Genomic DNA, 21726 nt, shown 5'->3' with positions numbered 1-21726 from the left:
CCTCATGAGAAGAGAAGACTCCTTGGAAAAGACCCTGATGTTGGGAAAGATGGAGGGCACAAGGAGAAGGGGACGACAGAGGACGAGATGGTTGGACAGTGTTTTCGAAGCTACCAGCATGAGTTTGACCAAAATGCGGCAGGCAGTGGAAGACAGGAGTGCCTGGCGTGCTCTGGTCCATGGGGTCACGAAGAGTCGGACATGACTAAACGACTAAACAACAACAACAAGAATGAGTGAAATAAGTATTTGATCCCCTATCAACCAGACAGATATCTTTTTTAAAAAAATATTTATTAACAGTTTTGTTTTAATTACGATACCAATAAACAATACAGTATAACACATCTCTTAACATAATTTTCTTAACTTCTTTGGACTCCCTCACATCTCCCGCTCCTACATTCCTGTCTATGAAATTTTATCCAGAAAATTTATCCCCTTATTTCTATTCTTATTATCTAGTTTTCCACTGTTATATCTCTGGTTTTAGATATCCTTTATTCAAATCTTAAAAATTTAAATATAACTTGAAACTTCCAAAAATTTATCTTTTCTTAAATTTAGCTTATCTTCATAATTCACTTCATCTGCTTAATGGTGCCAAATTGTTTGTACTCTCGCATCCTTCTTAACATTCATACAATTTACAATATTTTTGTAAATAAATCTTGAATTTCTTCCAATCTTCTTCCACCGTCTCTTCTCCCAGGTCTCGGATTCTGCCAGTCATCTCAGCCAGTTCCATATAGTCTGTCAGTTGCACCTGCCATTCTTCCAGTGTGGGTAGATCTTGGGTTTTCCAATGCTTAGCGACGAGTATTCTTGCTGCTGTTGTTGCGTACATAAAAAGTGTTCGGTCCTTCTTTAACACCTTCTGGCCGACAATACCCAAAAGGAAGGCCTCTGGTTTCTTAGGGAAGGTATACTTAAATACCTTTTTCAGCTCATTATATATCATTTCCCAGAAAGCCTTCACCCTAGGGCAAGTCCACCAGAGGTGAAAGAATGTTCCTTCATTTTCTTTACATTTCCAACATTTGTTATCAGACAAGTGGTATATTTTTGCAAGTTTGACTGGGGTCATATACCATCTATATATCATCTTCATAACATTTTCTTTCAAAGCATTACATGCAGTAAAGTTCAGCCCAGTAGTCCACAACCTCTCCCAGTCCTCAAACATGATGTTATATCCAATATCCTGTGCCCACTTTATCATAGCCGATTTAACCGTTTCATCTTGTGTATTCCATATTAACAGCAAGTTATACATTTTTGAAAGTACCTTAGTCTTAGGCTCTAACAATTCCGTTTCTAACTTCAATTTTTCCACCTGGAATCCTAACTTTTTGTCAAGTTTTAAAACTTCTTTAATCTGAGCATAGTGTAACCAATCTCGCACTTTGTCTTTCATTTTCTCCTGACTCTGCAATTTCCAATTATCTCCATCTTTTTCTAATATTTCCCAATACTTCGGCCATTTGGCCTTCAACCAGACAGATATCAGGCTACCTGGTATCTTCACTGTATGTAAGGAGCTGAGATTAGAAGCACCTGCTGTAAGGGAGAGGTCTTACCTGTAATCCCAGCTTGTTACAGTACCTGTACAAAAGACACCTGTCAACAGAAGCCATCAATCCAGCAGATTCCAAAGTAGCCACCATGACCAAGACCAAAGAGCTGTCCAAGGATGTCAGGAACAAGATTGTAGTATGTATTTTGATGAAGTGATCTGGAATATTTACTTTGCTGCCCCCTCCCCCACCCAAAAAATTCCTGCGGACGCCTGTACTTGGTTGCCCTACTCTAGGCGGGGGGGGGGGGGGTATGTGTGAGAAATTTGATTTCACTCCACATTCAAAGGCCTAATTAGTACTTTGCAGAACTATACGTGAATCCACACTTTTCCAGGTTTTGCGGTGCATTTCTCCACTGAAGTAATGTGTGGAAGAATAGGAACACCAGATGACTATTTTGATAGACAGTAGATTCATATTTCTATCTCCTGCGCATCGAAATGTGATTCACCCTATTGCGTTTGTTTTGTTGCTTTCTCAACTATGTGCAAAATGAGAAAAGAGTATTTTTAACAAAATAAAACACGCATGCACTAAGGCAAAATGTCCATGAAAGGCATACACTTGTGAAAAGAACACACCCAAAAATGCATTATATATGGGGAAATTGCTTTCCCAAAATGCACATGATAGGGGGAATTGCATATAAAAATGTGCACACAGGGAATTTGTGCTAGAATGCGGATGAGTTTAATGAGGACTTCACTTTCTTTTTCTTTTTGGTAATAATTTTTATTTGGTTTTGCTTATTTTCATACCACCAAACATCCGAAGTTACAAGATTCTCCCAAATCTCTGGACCTCCCACCTTCCCCTCGATGGGTTCTGTTATTAAACCTTTCCTACTGCATCTTTTTAGGGACGCAGGTGGCGCTGTGGGTTAAAGCCTCAGCGCCTAGGACTTGCCGATTGAAAGGTCGGCGGTTCGAATCCCTGCGGCGGGGTGCGCTCCCGCTGCTCGGTCCCAGCGCCTGCCAACCTAGCAGTTCGAAAGCACCTCCGGGTGCAAGTAGACCGCTTACCAGCGGGAAGGTAAACGGCGTTTCCGTGTGCGGCTCTGGCTCGCCAGATGCAGCTTTGTCACGCTGGCCACGTGACCCGGAAGTGTCTCCGGACAGCGCTGGCCCCTGGCCTCTTAAGTGAGATGGGCGCACAACTCCAGAGTCTGTCAAGACTGGCCCGTACGGGCAGGGGTACCTTTACCTTTTTACTGCATCTTTTTAAAACAAATCAAGTTGTTGGTTTTTTTAAGTAACTCCATTATATCCATAGTTCTTGTTACATTACAAGTGTTATTGCAATCCTGCTAAAGTTTTCAGCTGCCTACAGTGACCTTTAAGGTAAATTGTAAATTTCCCCCACTCCTTATTAAATTTTTGGTCTTTCTGGTTCCGGAGCTTTCCAGTCAGTTTTGCCATTTCGGCATAGTGCAACAGCTTCATTTGCCATTCTTCTCTGGAAAGAACTTTATCTTCCTCCACGATGACTTCAAAGACGGGAACGATAAAAATCCCAAACTAGCATGGAAGAACGGGACCTGAGATGGGGAATATGCAAAACGGAGAGGGCTGCAAATGGACAGATTTAATATTAATATTAAAAATAATTTATTATTTATACCCCGCCCATCTGGCTGGTACTCCCAGCCACTCTGGGCGGCTTCCAACAAAACACCAAAATGCAATAACCTATTAAACATTAAAAGCTTCCCTAAACAGGGCTGTCTTTAGATGTCTTCTAAAAGTTTGGTAGTTATTTTTCTCATTGACATCTGGTGGGAGGGCGTTCCACAGGGCAGGTGCCACTACCGAGAAGGCCCTCTGCCTGGTTCCCTGTAACCTGGCTTCTCGCAGTGAGGGAACTGCCAGAAGGCCCTTGGCGATGGACCTCAGCGTCTGGGCTGGACGATGAGGGTGGAAACCCTCCTTCAGGTATACTGGACCGAGGCCGTTTACGGCTTTAAAGGTCAGCACCAACACTTTGAATTGTGCTCAGAAATGTACTGGGAGCCAGTGTAGGTCTTTCAAGACCGGCGTTATATGGTCTCGGCGGCTGCTCCCAGTCACCAGTCTAGCTGCCACATTCTGGATTAGTTGTAGTTTCCAGGTCAGCTTCAAAGGTAGCCCCACATAGAGCGCATTGCAGTAGTCCAAGCGAGAGATAACCAGAGCATGCACCACTCTGGTGAGACAGTCCGCGGGCAGGGAGGGTCTCAGCCTGCGTACCAGATGGAGCTGGTGGACAGCTGCCCTGAACACAGAATTGACCTGTGCCTCCATGGGCAGCTGTGAGTCCAGAATGACTCCCAGGCTGCGCACCTGGTCCTTCAGGGGCACAATTACCCCATTCAGGACCAGGGAGTCCTCCACACCAGCCCGCCTCCTATCCCCCAAAAACAGTACTCTTGTCTTGTCAGGATTCAACCTCAATCTGTTAGCCGCCATCCATCCTCCAACCGTTTCCCCTGACCCTGGAAGCGTGCCATTTTTACTAAAATGGCGCTCTCTCGCTCTCTCTCCCCTGCAGCTGTTTCCATGGACAGCGGCTCCCTGATTATGTCAGAGATCGTGGACATTCCTGGCGACAGCAGCCCATCCGAAGACTCCTGCCTGCTGGACGCCAGCGGTTCTGTCTGCTCGGTGGATTACGTCTTGTTCCGCTCCATCCAGCGCAGCCGGGCTGACTACTGCTTGAGCGTGGACTGCGGGCGGTGCGGCCTGCACCCTCAGAGCCCCACCCTGCAGGGCCCTTTTGAGGAGACGCCCCAGGCACGCTTGCGCGGGGAGCGCTCGTACTCCTGCTCCACGCCCGGCTCCACGGGCTACGAGGGCTTGCGGGAGGCGGGCAGTGCCCATACGCACAGCTGCCAGCGCCTGGAGAGCTTAGGCCAAAGCGCCGGGCCTTGCTTCCCCGAGGTGCGGGTCAAGCCCAAGGCCTTGCTGCCGGGACGCAAAGGCGCCGGGCGGCAGCGCCGCAGCAGCGAGGCCTCGTACCGCCTGCCTTCTGTTCGGAGTCCTCTGCTGAGGTCTCACAGCGATCCCGGGATCATCACGGCCTGCGAGAATGGTGAGTAGACCGGGCGGGAGGAAGCTGGATGGCGGAGAACATGGCGTGGGTGTGTTTCGTTGCGATGTGGACAGATGCTGGGAAAGGATATACAATGGTACCTCGGGTTACAGACCCTTCAGGTTACATACGCTTCAGGTTACAGACTCCGCTAACCCAGAAATAGTACCTCGGGTTAAGAACTTTGCTTCAGGATGAGAACAGAAATTGGGCGGTGGCGGCGCAGCAGGAGGCCCCATTTGCTAAAGTGGTGCTTCAGGTTAAGAACAGTTTCAGGTTAAGAACGGACTTCCGGAACGAATTAAGTACTTAACCCGAGGTCCCACTGTATTTATTAGATATTATCAGTGCTGTTTTTTCTAGAAAAAGAGGTACTGGAACTCACCATGAGCGCCTCCCTTGTTCTCTTATAAGGGCAATGGTGCCAGTGGCAGAGGAAGGGGGTGCGGGCCGCCCTGGGTGTCATCACTGATGGGGGGTGCAACGAAATGACAAAAATATGAGTTAAAAAAAATTGGGCTCTTGAAACTTTTTAGTTCAGTCAACAAACGTAATGAAACACAGCTGGCACTGGCAGACTGGCATGTTCCCTCCCTCCTGGTCGATCGTTTGGGAGCTTCAAAAGCTTTCTTCAGCCCGAACACCACAGCGACCGATGCCAACAGACATCCGCACACTTAGGGATCTGCAGAGTCTGCGCAGTTTGTGTGACAGACCTCAGCAACTCAGCATTATGGCTAATCTACTTTATTTACATATAAACACACACGGAGCACTGCAACATGGCTCCCTCTCTCTCTAGCACCAGACAGCAAAGAGAAAAAGAACAAAGGAGAATAGTCCCACTTCACAGAACACAGTAACACAAACATCCTGTCTCCGTCACTTCCCACTCTGTGGAGTCAAAACATACACCGTCATGTGAAAGACAACAGTCCCATGACTGCAATCACAGAGCAGGAATTCTAACACTTAGCGCAGGGCCTGCAGCGTGCCCGAGCCACGTGTCTCTCCTGGGAGTGACGTGGTGGCTTGGGCACCTGCAAGTTCCACACGGCCTGAAACGGCAGCATGGGGCTTGCGCCTGCCTACTGCCTCTCCCTCAGCCGCCCTACAGCTGAGGGGGAGGCGGCGGAGAGGCTCCACGCAGCGCCCCCGCCCCCATGGGTGGGTCACCCATGCAGCACGAGCGTGCCGCACCGGGCACCCCAGCAGCTAGCTATGCCACTGAATGGCGCCCACCTGGAAAAAAACCAAACCCCTGGATATTATCCTTCCTTCCTCAAGGTTGAGTTCAGCAGAATTCCATCCTTTTGCAGCTTCAAAGGAAACTTGGCCTAGTTTTAGCCTTTTGGTTTGAGTAAACCAGGATGCTTTAAGGCAGACTGGATTTTCCTGGCATTTCTCCCCTTAAAATGACAAGCACGCAGTCTCGTAAAAGGTAAAATTAACATTTACTTTCTCGGAATACTTGTTGAAGAGTAACCGGTACAGCAGCTTTGCTCAGGCAGGCGTCAATTGGTAATTCAGCTACAAAGGCACACTTAAATGGTAAAGGGACCCCTGACCATTAGGTCCAGTCGTGGCTGACTAAGCCACTTCTGGTGAACCAGAGCAACGCCGTTTACCTTCCCGCTGGAGCGGTACCTATTTATCTACTTGCACTTTGACGTGCTTTTGAACTGCTAGGTTGGCAGGAGCAGGAACCAAGCAACGGGAGCTCACCCCGTCGCGGGGATTCGAACCACCGACCTTCTGATCGGCAAGTCCTAGGCTCTGTGGTTTAACCCATAGCGCCACCCGCGTCCCCAAGGCATACTTAAGTCTGTCTTAAAATGTAGTCTGAGCTTGGAGCTCAAATATGGCAGATGTCATCACATCTACCTACCCCAGGCAGGTAGGAGAATATATAGCTATGCCCACCCCCAGTGTCAGGGCACAGTAGGCTTGTCTCTCACCAAATTCTCTCTAGCAGGTTTACAGGAAAACTCTGTGAGCTTCAGCTCCTTTTATGTACCTATCAGCAAAACACAAATTGTTGGTTTGTCTGCATCTTAAATATCCCATACGTGCTGTTTTCAAGGCCGTGCTTTCTCACAAGAGCATGTGCTACGTATTATTGCGCCCTCCCCAGCATTTTTTGGGGTGAGATCTCAGTGCGAAATCACACAAGATCACAGCACTCAAAGTGGCCAGCATGTTTGCACACAGAAAAATGGGATTTCCCGGGTTTTTCCCCCACGGGACACTTGCAAGTTATGTACCACAAGATGCTGGGGATTGAATCTGGGATCTGAATGCAAAAGGTGTTCTCTGCTTCTGAGCTACCAAAACACCCCCATTTAAAACCATTTCTTTCCCGCCTTTCATTTCCTCACTCCCCACCAGAAGCGGACTTCCAGGAGGTATTCTGCGCCAAGGCGCCGGAGGAAGATGGGCCCAACTCCTCAGCAGATACAGGTGAGGGAAGTGGCTTGCTTTGGTAGCCATCTTTGGACCTGGCTGTTTGTGATCAGGCAGATCCAGCTGAAGGTGCTGGCTGCTGAAGCTGAGTGAGGTTGCCATCTTTGAACCTGGCAAATAATGAGCCAGCGGATACAGGTTGAGGTCAGCGACTGCTTGAATCATGAGGACTGCCACCTTGGAATCCAGACAGTTCCCACCCACCTGTTCCTCCATGCAGATAAAACATGTCAGGAGTTCAAGGAATTAATTGCCCTCACAGGATGTCTTGTCTCTAGTTACATCGTTTTATTTTAAGACACAGAGCAGATGATTAATGACAAATTGCCTTGAGTATTATTACTAACAGTTTTTGGCATCATTCTTCTTACGAAATTGTAGTAAGTCTGAACGCTGTACTCATTCTTACTACAGTGCAGCCTAAAACATTGTGAACATGCTCATCCTTGCATGACAACTGTGATCCTCAGAAGGGGCACCGCTGAGAGTAGCCACCTGCCCCAGCAGTGTCTTTAGCCTGCACTAGAAACTGGACTTTTAGTGCTGCAGCTTCAGCCCTCTGTAATCAATTAACAGCTGAAATGAGACAGGTGTCTAGCGCCTTGAAATCGAGGTGGCTATTGTAAACACTGTATGTTTAAGAAGTATTTCCTGCTCCTTTGACTCAGGGTTCTTCCAGACCTCCTCCTTATCGTCTCTCCATAGCTATTTGTGCTCATTATGGTGTCAGGAAGGTTATACAGACGACTCCTCACGTGTGAGCGATCTACTTGTGTGTAACGGAGCCAGGAACCTAGAAGTGGAACCCGGAAGTGGGGAGCACTCTGGAGGGTCCTTGTGGCTCGTAAGTAGACCCTCCCCAAAGACTCGGGCTCTGGGGAGGAGCTTCTCACGAGCCACGGTGTTCCCCGCTTTCATGCGTGCAGGGGCCCTGAATATAAACCCCTCGTAAGTGGGGAGTTGCCTGTTCACAATCCCACTTCCAATATTGTTTTTGCATGAAGAAGTTTCAGGGCGGACGTATTGCTTCTTTTCCAGTTGGTTCGTGTCCCATCACAATCCCAGTGGGGTGCCAGCACAATCCCAGTGGGGTGTCATTGCGGCTGCCCCCCCGCCCGCGCTGGGTGCCACACCCCCAGGAAGCGTGCCATGACCCTATGGGCGGCACGCCCTGCCCCCAGGACGTGTGCCAGCCCTGCCCCCACCTGCTCTCCGCTCGCCCCCCCCCCCGGTGCTGGAGCATAAAGCTCTGCAACTGTGTCCCATAGCATCCTACAGAAATCACACAACCTCTGATACCCCTGTGTCCTGTACCCCACCATCAATTGTGATGTTCAGAGGTAGAGTGCCTCTGAAGATGGAGGCTCTTATTAAAGGTAAAGGTTAAAGGGACCCCTGACCATTAGGTTCAGTCGTGACCAACTCTGGGGTTGCGGCGCTCATCTCGCTTTCCTGGCCGATGGAGCCGGTGTACAGCTTCCAGGTCATGTGGCCAGCAGGGCTAAGCCACTTCTGGCAAACCAGAGCAGCGCATGGAAACGCTGTTTACCTTCCTGCCAGAGCGGTACTTATTTATCTACTTGCACTTTGATGTGCTTTTGAACTGCGAGGTTAGCAGGAGCAGGGACCGAGCAACGGAGCTCACCCCGTCGTGGGGATTCGAACCGCCGACCTTCTGATCGGCAAGTCCTAGGCTCTGTGGTTTAACCCACAGCGCCACCCGCGTCCCGGAGGTTCTTATTACCTGCCATTAATACCTTGCCTTCCTCCCTCTCTTCCCAGGGCCCTACCCTGAAGCTTGCCTTTTACACCCGTCACTCTGCGAGCTGCCCCTGCGGGCTCGCTTGGCAGGGAAGGCCAAGCTGGAGGTGCCAGGGAAAGCGCCGCTGCAGCACCTGTCCAAGACTGGCACGCGCTCCCTGGGGGACTTGAAGGTGTGCCGTGGGACCCGTGGGCTCGTGGCCCGTTTCCTGCAGAGGTCCAAGCGCAACCTGGCTCTGGCGGGAGCAGAAATGGCAGGGCGAAGCAGCACTCCGGGGCGCAAGCAGGTACGGAGGGCAAAACAAGTTTTCACCAGGTAGTGGGATTTCCCATGCTGCTTAATTTTTTTGTTTCGCGTGAAATGGAGTTTTTATCAATTCAGCAGTCGTGGTGGCTGGTGGGACGGAAGGCAAGTAAGTGAAGATGATGATAATTAATTTATTACTTATACCCCTCCCTTCTGACTAAGTTGTACCAGCCACTCTGGTCAGCTCCCAACAGAATACAGTGGTACCTTGGTTTACGAAGTTAATCCGTTCCGGAAGTCCGTTCTTAAACCAAAGTGTTCTTAAACCAAGGCGTGCTTTCCCATAGCAGCGGGGGACTCAATTTACAAATAGAACACACTCAACAGGAAGCAGAACATGTTCTGCTTCCAAGGCAAAGTTTACAAACCAAAGCACCTACTTCCGGGTTTGCAGCGTTCTTAAACTAAGCTGTTCTTAAACCAAGGTACCACTGTATAAGAAACACAGCAAGACATCAGACATTAAAAACTCCCCGAGTTGGTAGAGCACGAGACTTTAATCTCAGGGTTGTGGGTTCGAGTCCCAGGCTGGGCAAAAAGATTCCTGCATTGCAAGGGGTTGGGCTAGATGACCCTTGTGGTCCCCCCCAATTCTACAATTTTTTGTTCCTTTTTGTTCTCTTCATTTGGACAAGAATTCTTTTGTTTTGTCTTAAGAAAGCCCTTTCCCTCTGGGCGGGGGGGGGATTAACATCTGGCAACCCATGCGCCACTTTGGTTTCAGATACTACATGGGTAAAGGTAAAGGTAAAGGTACCCCTGCCCGTACGGGCCAGTCTTGACAGACTCTGGGGTTGTGCGCCCATCTCACTTAAGAGGCCAGGGGCCAGCGCTGTCCGGAGACACTTCCGGGTCACGTGGCCAGCGTGACATCGCTGCTCTGGCCAGAGCCAGAGCCGCACACGGAAACGCCGTTTACCTTCCCGCTGGTAAGCGGTCCCTATTTATCTACTTGCACCCGGAGGTGCTTTCGAACTGCTAGGTTGGCAGGCGCTGGGACCGAGCAGCGGGAGAGCACCCCGCCGCAGGGATTCGAACCGCCGACCTTTCGATCGGCAAGCCCTAGGCGCTGAGGCTTTAACCCACAGCGCCACCTGCGTCCCACTACATGGGTAGACGAGTCTAAAAAGGCCCAGGGCACAAATTCTCATGGCCCTCTAGCGGTGAATTTACCAGAAGTAATGTATTTAGCATTAACTCTGGAAAAGTATACTCGATTCTGACCAAACTTAGCCTCTGGAGCTACTTGTAAGCTGCCTGTGTGCTATTCCCCCCCCCCCAAAAAAAACCCTCCCCCCCTCAAATAACAAATGTAATAAATTAAAATCCACCCACAGTGGATTGTTAGGGAAAAATCTAGGTGCGAGGCTGCTCAGTCACCCAGCTCGTCGGGCAGAGCCCGCGGGTCCCTGCGGAATAAAGGAAGGAGTCCAGCCAACCGGAGCAAATAGCTGTAGACCAAAGTTTATTGCGCAATAGGTTCAAAGAGCAAATTTTTAACCCCGAGGATGGGGTGACAAAGACTTTTAAAACTTTCCCACCACATCCCAGAATACAGTTCGAAGGGGAGGGGTTAACCTTGGCAAAGATGTCCAGACAAGTCCTTGGTACAAGATTAGCATAAGCAGACATGGCAGGGCAAGACTCAGGTATAAGATGAGCATAGACAAATATGTCTTAAGTACCTACCACCCAAAAGTACAATAGAAGTTCCTTTGCATGTCTGGAGCCTGAGGCGAGTCAGGTGATGAGATTTGGCTTCCTTTGGCTAACAATGAGCCCAGCAATTGTCACCTCTGGGAACTTCCTGGAGTCCTTTTTCAAGGGGAAAATAGCTTTGGAATGGGGGGAACTGGGAAAGGAGATGATTTTATATTATTTTTAAAGCTAGGTGACTTCCCTGAGCTGTCAAGTTGGAAGGATATATTTAGGCATAATATTTCTAATGTTTATCTTTAAAGATGTGCCCCCCCCCCGTAATTTCCGTAACATAAGAAAGCCCTTTCCCTCTAATAGTGGGGTAGGAGAACTGGGTGGGGGGTGGAATTAACATCTGGCAACCCATGCGCCACTTTGGTTTCAGATACTACATGGGTAAAGGTAAAGGTAAAGGTACCCCTGCCCGTACGGGCCAGTCTTGACAGACTCTGGGGTTGTGCGCCCATCTCACTTAAGAGGCCAGGGGCCAGCGCTGTCCGGAGACACTTCCGGGTCACGTGGCCAGCGTGACATCACTGCTCTGGCGAGCCAGAGCCGCACACGGAAACGCCGTTTACCTTCCCGCTGGTAAGCGGTCCCTATTTATCTACTTGCACCCGGGGGTGCTTTCGAACTGCTAGGTTGGCAGGCGCTGGGACCGAGCAGCGGGAGCGCACCCCGCCGCAGGGATTCGAACTGCCGACCTTTCGATCGGCAAGCCCTAGGCGCTGAGGCTTTAACCCACAGCGCCACCTGCGTCCCACTACATGGGTAGACGAGTCTAAAAAGGCCCAGGGCACAAATTCTCACGGCCCTCTAGCGGTGAATTTACCAGAAGTAATGTATTTAGCATTAACTCTGGAAAAGTATACTCGATTCTGACCAAACTTAGCCTCTGGAGCTACTTGTAAGCTGCCTGTGTGCTATTCCCCCCCCCCAAAAAAAACCTCCCCCCCTCAAATAACAAATGTAATAAATCCCACAGTGGATTGTTAGGGAAAAATCTAGGTGCAAGGCTGCTCAGTCACCCAGCTCGTCGGGCAGAGCCCGCGGGTCCCTGCGGAATAAAGGAAGGAGTCCAGCAAATAGCTGTAGACCAAAGTTTATTGCGCAGTAGGTTCAAAGAGCAAATTTTGAACCCCGAGGATGGGGTGACAAAGACTTTTAAAACTTTCCCACCACATCCCAGAATACAGTTCGAAGGGGAGGGGTTAACCTTGGCAAAGATGTCCAGACAAGTCCTTGGTACAAGATTAGCATAAGCAGACATGGCAGGGCGAGACTCAGGTATAAGATGAGCATAGACAAATATGTCTTAAGTACCCACCACCCAAAAGTACAATAGAAGTTCCTTTGCATGTCTGGAGCCTGAGGTGAGTCAGGTGATGAGATTTGGCTTCCCTTGGCTGACAATGAGCCCAGCAATTGTCACCTCTGAGAACTCCCTGGAGTCCTTTTGCAAGGAGAAAATAGCTATGGAATGGGGGGAACTGGGAAAGGAGATGATTTTATATTATTTTTAAAGCTAGGTGACTTCCCTGAGCTGTCAAGTTGGAAGGATATATTTAGGCATAATATTTCTAATGTTTATCTTTAAAGATGTGCCCCCCCGTAATTTCCGTAACATAAGAAAGCCCTTTCCCTCTAATAGTGGGGTAGGAGAACTGGGTGGGGGGTGGAATTAACATCTGGCAACCCATGCGCCACTTTGGTTTCAGATACTACATGGGTAGACGAGTCTAAAAAAGCCCGGGGCACAAATTGTCATGGCCCTCTAGCAGCTAATTTACCAGAAGTAATGTATTTATCATTAACTCTGGAAAAGTATAGCCTCTGGAGCTACTTGTAAGCTGCCTGTTTGCTATCCCCCCCCCCCCCCAAAAAAAAATAAACTTCCCCCCTCAAATAACAAGTGTAATAAATTAAAATCCACCTGCAGTGGATGAAAACGGGAAAGAACCCATCAGGAAGGACTCCATGATTAGGCTGTCAAAGGCAAAAATATAACCTCCCCACGCCCAGTTTTGAAAGGCTGGGAAACCCCCATATGATGTGGGCCATTTCAGGTATTTAAGGAGGCAAATTGATGGTGCTGACTAATTAGGGTTAAACATCCTAATTGCCCGAGCCTTAGGGAACAGCTCTTGAAAGAAGGCGACAAAGGAACTGAACCAGCTCCTGTTTAGGTTTCACAATGAATTCTTCCTTGATCAAATCCCGGGTATGTGGGAGGCTGCTTCAGAAATTGAACACCCCTTCTGACTTTTCCCTGAGAGTAAGCCCAAGTATAAAGTCTGCCCTCATCAATACTCCCTGATCTCTTGGCGCAAATTGTGGAGGTTACTTCGACAGTGCCCTGTCTTTGCTGAGCGTTCCTTCAGACTGGATTGCAGGGGAGTTATACAAGAACAAACATTGCACCGTGCTCACATGCCTCCCTGTTAATCTTTCATGTCTTCCTGTTAAACATGCTTCAGCTCATTTCGCCATCCTTAATCGGAATGTTACCGTAAATGTCGTGTTGTTTTTGCAAATGGATTTGTTGCGGTCGGTGACAGATCCTCTTTAGTTGCGCAAACCTAAATTTCTGATAAGTGCTTTAACCCCTCCCACAAAATCCCGAGAGACTGTGCCTATGCTGTAAATTTAAAGCACATTTCCCCACCCACAAAGCATCATGGGAACCGTAGTTCGCCCCGCACTGGTGTGCAATGCCCAGTACCCTGAGCAAACTACAGTTCCCAGGATTCTTTGGAGGGAAATAAATAATGTGTGCGCAGCCATGTTGTGGAGGTGGCCTAAAACACGCATTGCGCTTTTTATCCCTCAACAACAGCAAAGCAGGAATAGACATAAAGCTGAAAAAGCATTGGCCACAGATGCAACAGGCTTCCCAGAGTCGTGCCATTTTGGCTAAGATGGCTCCTTTCTTGACCCTTGCTACCAGATGAAGAACTTGTTGTTTCTGACCAACTCATAGACCTGAGCGAAACATAGGGAAGGCAAGGGTTAAAGGCACAGCAATTGCATTGCATGGTTTAAGCCAGGGGTCAGCAAACTTTTTCAGCAGGGGGCCGGTCCACTGACTCTCAGACCTTGTAGGGGCTGGACTATATTTTTTGGAGGGGAATGAACGAATTCCTATGTCCCACAAATAACCCAGAGATGCATTTTAAATAAAAGGACACATTTTACTCATGTAAAAACATGCTGATTCCCGGACCGTCCGCAGGCCAGATTTACTGTAGAAGGCGATTGGCCCTGATCCGGCCCTCAGGCCTTTGTTTGCCTACTCATGGCTTGGTGTGAGCTGAGATGTTGAGCCAGCAAGTGGCACCTTGGTGAAGTATACCTGAAGGAGCGTCTCCACCCCCATCGTTCTGCCCGGACGTTGAGGTCCAGCGCCGGGGGCCTTCTGGCGGTTCCCTCATTGCGAGAAGTGAAGCTACAGGGAACCAGGCAGAGGGCCTTCTCGGTAGTGGCACCTGCCCTGTGGAACGCCCTCCCATCAGATGTGAAGGAAATAAACAACTACCAGACTTTTAGAAGATGCCTGACGGGAGCCCTGTTTACGGAAGTTTTTAATGTTTGATGTTTTATCGTGTTTTAATATTCTGTTGGGAGCCGCCCCGAGTGGCTGGGGAAACCCAGCCAGATGGACAGGGTATAAATAATAAATAATAAATTATTATTATTATTATTATTATTATTATTATTATTATTATTATGCAGAGTGGGGTGGGCACAGCAAACAACACACACATATATTAAAATTGCTTTGCAAAAGCATTATTAGTGAAAATAATGTAGAAAAAAGCTATATATGTGTGTGGGTGTGTGCGTGTCTATTTTCTACATTATTTTCACTAATATCTGTATTTATTTTATTAAATTTCTATACCGCCCTTCATCCAAGGGTGGTTTACAGTACAAGGACACATAGCATAGCAACGAACAAGAAAACAACTGTGACATAGGTATCTCTGTACCCATTAATTAGCTGGAGAACTGTGTTGCAAAATTTGGAGAACTGTTAATTTGGAGGGACGGCTCCATGTATTGCTTCAGAAGGTATTTGCTAGGTACTGAATCCCTCCCTCCTGTTAACAACGCAGTACAGTATCTGAAAATGCAACGCAGCCGGCTTAGCTTCAGGCTTGTGGAGGGTGGGGAGGCGAGCAACCACCAGCATAACCTCTTGTGCAACAGCTGCTAGGTCTGCATTTTGGAGCAGGAGGATGGAAAAAAAGAAGTATCTCTGGAGAAATCTCCATGGGCCCCTAAGACAATTTTTTACTTTTCTGCCTCGCCCGCCTAAAAAGAAGAGCTGAACTTCTGTAGCGAACCTCTCTGAAACAAGTCTGGCTCTTTAATAATAATAATAATAATAATAATAATAATAATAATAATAATAATAATTTATTATTTATACCCCGCCCATCTGGCCGGGCTTCCCCAGCCACTCTGGGTGGCTTCCCAAAAAATATTAAAATATTGCGATACATTTAGCTGCTAGAAGCCGTGATTCCTGTTTTGAAAGCGCCGCTTGCCAATCTCTCTGTGAGGTCAGAGCTGCTCTCCTTTTAGTATGATTTCTCTTTTTAAAAAAATTATTAATGTTATAGAGTACAAATTAGAAAAAATACAAATATACATTTTATACAATTTTTTTTTTTTAGTACGATTTCTCAAGCTGTACAGCCAAACCTTAGCACTGCTAACAGGGTTCGAGGGCAGGGAAGAAAATTGCAGCTCTGGCTTAGTGTTCCTTTACAGGCTGTCATTTTGTTTTTCTCTCAGGTGCCCAGGCAGAGGCTGGAGCGGAGCTCTCCGGAAGGGATTCACCTGCAGAGCTGCGGGGACCTGAGCTCTACCTCCTCCTTGCGGCGCTTGCTCTCTGGCCGCCGGCTGGAGCGAAGGCGCCCCCACAGCCTTAGCGGACTCGTCCGAGAGAGTAACCTGTAAAAGGGCGTTCAACGTGCGTCTTCCTGATGCCAACGATTGGGGCTGCTTCGGGCCTCAGATCAGGAAGCCCGAGGCTAGATTTCTGGAGAAACTGGATTGGGGCTCCTGTAGCAAAAACAAGCAAAAAACCACCCACTCTCCCACCTCAGTCAAGAAGACAGAAGAAAGGAATGCAGCGTGCAGGAGTTCCGCCCTGCGGAGATGGTGCAATGACCAGGTGTTGATTGATGCGCCCATGAGAAGCATCGTTCTCATTCGCTCTGCAACCTCCTCTAGGTTGTGTGGCGTGGGAAGGAGCACTCGCTCTCCAGTGACTCCTGAGGACTTTTACGATGGGGAACGCTGGCAAACGCTGCAGTTGGCAGCACTCTTGGCTCCCGCAAATTGACTTGTATGTATCCAAGGAAATGTTGACTGCCTGCCAGCCAGCTGCGGCACACAGCGGCAGAGGCGGATGCCTTGCACAGGGCAATGGCTCGCTTCACCACATCCTGATGCTTCACGGCGTTGTGTGGCGGGGTGTGTGTGTGCATGGCAGCCGCTGTCCCGTCTGAAGAGATGCGTGCCCAGGAATCCCGCTTGACCTGGCAAAGGCTTCCTTGGCACGAGAAGAGGGGTGGGGTGGGAATGATCCCAGCTCTTCTATGCACATTTAATTGACATCACCAGGGATTTCCCTGCATGGCCACCTGAGAGGTACCCTACCTGGACTTCTCATCTCCAGCTGCTGCTCCCCCCCTCCCACAGCCCCCCCCCCCCCCCGTGCACACACACCATGCCCAGGAGCTCAGCTGCCCTAGCGTATGTGTAACATCAAACCCTTTGCCTACTACTGATACCTCACTTTTAGCTGTGCCTTTGATTGACTGTTTGGTTGGTTGCTTCCTCTCTCTACCCAGGTGCTGGGACAGGGCCAGATGAATTCTCTGGAATCACTTTGGAGAGAAAGAGAGCTTCCCACTAGGGTTGCCGGGTCTCCCAAGACTCGTAAAGACCAAAGCTGGCTCATCTGCCCCAAAGCTGCCTCTTTCTCACAGTGGCCCCAAACAGAGATGCCTTTGGGACTCCCAGAAAGCAGGGCATGAGGGCAAGAGCCGTCCCTCTGCTGCCTCACTTCTGCCCTGCAAAAATAGACTGCCTCTAAGCCTGGAGGTTCTGTTGATAGCCACCGCCTCCTTCCCTAACCTTTTAAAGCCATCCAATGAGGCAGAAGGCTCCGAGCCTAGGAGCTTAAAGGGTGAGGCCTGGCCACTGGTAGGGCAAGATGGGGCTTAGCATTGCACAGTGTGGGGTGGAGCAGAGCAGGTCTGGCTCCAGATCTGAGGCGAGCCCCAGCCTACCCCAGTCTTGTGTCATGAGTGTATTTTTCCCAGAATGCCCCTCCAACGACCCTGTCGTGGGGCACTGTGGGAATTTTGTTTCAGCGGGCGGCAGGCTATCAAACCACCACTGGGTTTCTGGCAACTGCGGTCAACCCTGTGGACATGAGGGGGCCTCAGCAGCTGCCCTCGGGTGCTGAGTGCTGGCGCCAGCCCTGGGCAAAGGATGGCACATCTCAGGCGGCAGGGGGGTGGGAGTCAAATTACACCTGCTGCCTCTGCGCAAGAGGAGTCAGAGCAAAGAACAAAATGTTCTCAAGTCAAGCAGCGACTTTCCCCACTTCCTTCACTTGACCCTGACCCCTTCGTATACTGATCTATTTTACTCCTCACCTCCCGTTAATAATTCGGATTAATCGTCTACTGTCACAATCAATAGGAAGAGTTGAGCAGACAAATAAATGCTATCTACATTGTTAACAAGGGACACGGGTGGCGCTGTGGGTTAAACCACAGAGACTAGGGCTTGCCGATCAGAAGGTTGGCGGTTCGAATCCCCGCCACGGGGTGAGCTCCCGTTGCTCGGTCCCTGCTCCTGCCGACCTAGCAGTTCGAAAACACGCCAAAGTGCAAGTAGATAACTAGGTACCTCTCCAGTGGGAAGGTAAACAGTGTTTCCGTGTGCTGCTCTGGTTCGCCAGAAGCGGCTTAGTCATGCTGGCCACATGACCCGGAAGCTGTACGCCGGCTCCCTCGGGCAATAAAGCGAGATGAGCGCTGCAACCCCAGAGTTGGCCATGACTGGACCTAATGGTCAGGGGTCCCTTTACCTTTAGATTGTTAACAGTTTCAGTTAACAAGCATTCTTCCTTGCAGAGTCCCTTACTCCGTCCCAACCCAAAACTTACAACTCCTGCCCCCCCACCCTCCGGCACCTGCTCTGGCCTTCTTCACTTGAAGACTCTGAGAAGGGAGGCTTTTTAGCCCCTGGCAACCTCAGGTCAAACTCCGCAAGACCCGGCAACCCTATTTCCTGTTGAAGGAGGAAGTCTGCATGTACACCAATGCCACACACAGCCCCCAACCGGTTTGGTTCCACGCTTTCCTCTGTCGTGTGTCCTCCCACTCTTACCTCGCTCTTTTGCAACACAGGTGCGCACATCTGTAAGATGACAGGGCTCCCTTTTCTCTCCTTTTTGCAGAGCTGAGGGGAGTACGTGGCGGGGGGCGAGGGTGGGGTGGAGAGCTCGGTTGGCAAGGAGGGCTGCTGACTCTCCCCTCCTTGCAATGATGCCTATGTTCCCTTTAGCAGTCACATGTGTCAAACAGGCTGCAAAATGTGGCGATGCAGGTGTTGCCAAATTTCCAACCGTGGCTGCTAAGAAGCAAAGGAGCCAAGTGGAGTCGGGAAAGCTAGCGCCCTGGGAGATGCTCACCACTGTCAGTTTGAGTTGCACAAATACTTACCTGAGATAAACCAAATAAAGCCATATCTATCTAATCTGTAGCTGCTGTTTTTATAAGAGGACTTCATTAAAAAACACCTACACACAGCTAAGATGTCTCGCAGACCTTGTTTAACATTTGATTTGGTTGCGCTACGCTGATGTAGGAATTAGGCAATGCTTTGTCTTTAGTAGAATATCATGCGATTGTTGTTGACATGTCTTCCCATTATCCAGTACAGTGAACCCACACATTTCACAGCCGTTCCTTATCACTTTCTAGGTTGAATCTGCATGAGGTCTCATCACTTCTCACCTCCCAGACTGGACTCTGGTGTAATTAGCAATTGCTTGACACCTGCAGTTCACCAAGTGAAGCCTTTTCTCCTGTTGCTGTATGCCCTGTATTGGGGAAAAAGCTCCTTTTGCCTGTCTGCTAATTTAAAAGTGCAGGAGCCAAGCCGGATGGAAAACGGTGGCTACCCAGGTTGTCACAGAGTCCTGACAATCAAATTGCCGGATGTCCAATGAAGACTGGAGATGAAACTAAAAGCATAAAGAAGTCAGGAGGGGGTGGAGGGCTGATGGGGTGGGGTAGGGAACCGATTCTACTCATTTGAATGTGGCAAAATGTGAATTATTTGCAGACGCTGTTCAAAACCACGGAGGGCTCTTCAGTGCAAACTCTCATTAACTGTAGGGCGACCTTTCAGTGGGCTTGGGTGGTGTGTTCACCCCAAGAAGTTAGAATTTTTAGGTGTGTCCTACTTAGCTGGGGTTGCTTTCCTTTGAAAAAAATGTCACTGGACGATTATTGGGGGGGTGGGTTTCTTTTTAAAAAATTGTGATTATTTAGAAATATACAGGTCTGTCAATATATGGCCCAAGACAGATATATAGGGCCCAAGACAGAACCCTGTGGCACCCCACTAGTCACTCTTCTCCAGGATGAAGAGGAACCATTGATGAGCACCCTTTGGGTTCGGTCAGTCAGCCAGTTACAAATCCACTGAGTGGTAGCATAGTCAAGTCCACATTTTACCAGCTTCTTTACAAGAATATCATGGGGCACCTTGTCAAATGCCTTGCTGAGATCAAGGTAGGCTACATCCACTGCATTCCCTTCATCTATCAGGCTTGTAATTCTGTCAAAAAACGAGATCAGGTTAGTCTGACATGACTTATTTTTCAGAAATCCATGCTGACTATTGGTGATCACAGCATTCCTTTCTAGGTGCTCACAGACTGTTTGCTTAATGATCTGCTCCAGAATCTTCCCTGGTATTGATGTCAGACTGACTGGGCGGTAATTATTTGGGTCCTCTCTTTTCCCCTTTTTGAAAATAGGGACAACATTTGCCCTCCTCCAGTCTGCCGGGACTTCGCCTGTTCTCCAGGAATTCTCAAAGATGACTGCCAGTGGTTCTGAGATCACATCTGCCAGTTCTTTTAATACTCTTGGATGCAGTTCATCTGGCCCTGGAGACTTGAATACATCTAAACTAGCCAAGTATTCTTGTACTGTCTCCTTAGTTATTCTGGGCTGTGTTTCCTCTGCTGAATCATTTGCTCCAAATTCTTCAGGTCGGGCATTGTTTTCTTTATCGGAGAAGACTGAGGCAAAGAAGGCATTGAGGAGTTCAGCCCTTTCTGTGTCCCCTGATTGCATTTCACCATCTTCTCCTCTGAGTGACCCCACTGTTTCTTTGTTCTTCCTTTTGCTACGAACATACCCATAAAAGCCTTTTTTGTTGCTTTTAACCTCTCTAGCAAGCCTGAGTTCATTCTGTGCTTTAGCTTTTCTGACTTTGTTTCTACATGTGCTGGCTATTTGTTTGAATTCCTCTTTGGTGGTTTCCCCCCTTTTCCATTTTTTGTACACATCCTTTTTTAATCTTAACTCAGTTAAAAGTTCTTTAGATAGCCACCCTGGCTTCTTTAGACACCTTCCATGTTTCCGTCTCATTGGTATTGCCTGAAGTTGTGCTTTTACTATCTCCCTCTTAACAAACTCCCAGCCATCATGAACTCCCTTTCCTTTTAGTATTACTGTCCATGGGATCTCACCCAGCACTTCCCTAAGTTTTATGAAGTCGGCTTTCTTAAAGTCAAGAAATTGATTCCTAGTATGCTTGGCTGCTCCTTTCCGCTGTATAGTAAACTTCAGAAGAGCATGACCACTCGTGCCTAATGATCCTTCCACTTCTACCCCACTAACCAGGTCATCAACATTGGTTAGGACCAGATCTAAAATGGCTGTTCCTCTTGTTGCTTCTTCCACTTTCTGGACAACAAAGTTGTCTGCAAGGCCAGTGAGGAATCTGTTTGATCTTATGCTCTTGGCTGAGTTTGACATCCAGCAAATATCTGGGTAATTGAAGTCCCACATTACTACTATCTCCCTTCCTTTTGCATGCTTGGCCATCTGTTCCAGGAAGGCATCATCTATGTCCTCCGTTTGGCTTGGGGATCTATAGTAAACTCCCACAATGAGGTCCCTGTTATTCTTCTCTCCCTTAATTTTGACCCAAATGCTCTCACTTTGGCTTTGAGGTTCTAAATCTTGGATCTCTTCACAGGTATACACATCCCTGACATATAACGCCACTCCTCCTCCTTTCTTGTCTGGTCTGTTTCTCTGAAATAGATTGTATCCCTCCATTATTACATTCCAGTCGTGGGACTTATCCCACCAGGTTTCAGTGATGCCTATTATGTCATATTTAGTTCGCTGTACCAAGAGCTCAAGCTCATCTTGTTTATTTCCCATGCTTTGCGCATTAGTGTACAGACACTGAAGTCCATTAATCATTCCCCTGTGTCTCTTATTTAAGGATTTTTTCCTCCCACCACTAGGTCTGTGTGCTGTTTGCTCCATTTGGTCTATGACATTTGGATGATCATCTTCATCAATTGATAGACTCCTACCTTCAGGAGCACTGTCTCCCTCCCCCACATTAGTCAGTTTAAAGCCCTCCTGATGAGGTTTCTGAGATTTTTGGCAAAAACATTCCTCCCAACCGTTGTGAGGTGCAGCCCATCGCTTGCCAGAAGTCCATCTTCAAGAAACTGCAGTCCGTGATCTAAGAATCCAAACCGTTCCTGTTTACACCATTTGCGAA

The 21726-nt window shown here is 48.5% G+C and overlaps 1 protein-coding gene across 5 annotated transcripts in view; it reads left to right on the top strand.

The window, feature by feature from the left end:
• The window catches only part of ENTREP3 (endosomal transmembrane epsin interactor 3), a 37194-nt gene extending 18534 nt beyond the window's left edge, over positions 1-18660 (top strand). For 4 of the 5 annotated variants that reach the window (XM_079958043.1, XM_079958042.1, XM_079958041.1 and 1 more), the window contains exons 9-12: positions 4107-4646; positions 7035-7106; positions 8892-9157; positions 15676-18660. In XM_079958043.1, the coding sequence (XP_079814169.1) occupies positions 4107-4646; positions 7035-7106; positions 8892-9157; positions 15676-15840 (1043 nt within the window). In that variant the 3' untranslated portion in view covers positions 15841-18660. The remainder of the gene's footprint in view (positions 1-4106; positions 4647-7034; positions 7107-8891; positions 9158-15675) is intronic. The other variant, XM_079958044.1, reaches the window with a different exon arrangement.
• Positions 18661-21726: the final 3066 nt, after the last annotated feature.

This window comes from Podarcis cretensis, assembly GCF_951804945.1.
Source record: "Podarcis cretensis genome assembly, chromosome: 16".
Taxonomy (NCBI): Eukaryota; Metazoa; Chordata; class Lepidosauria; order Squamata; family Lacertidae; genus Podarcis; species Podarcis cretensis.
Note: the sequence above shows the minus strand (reverse complement) of the source record. Positions and strands in the feature narration are given on the sequence as shown.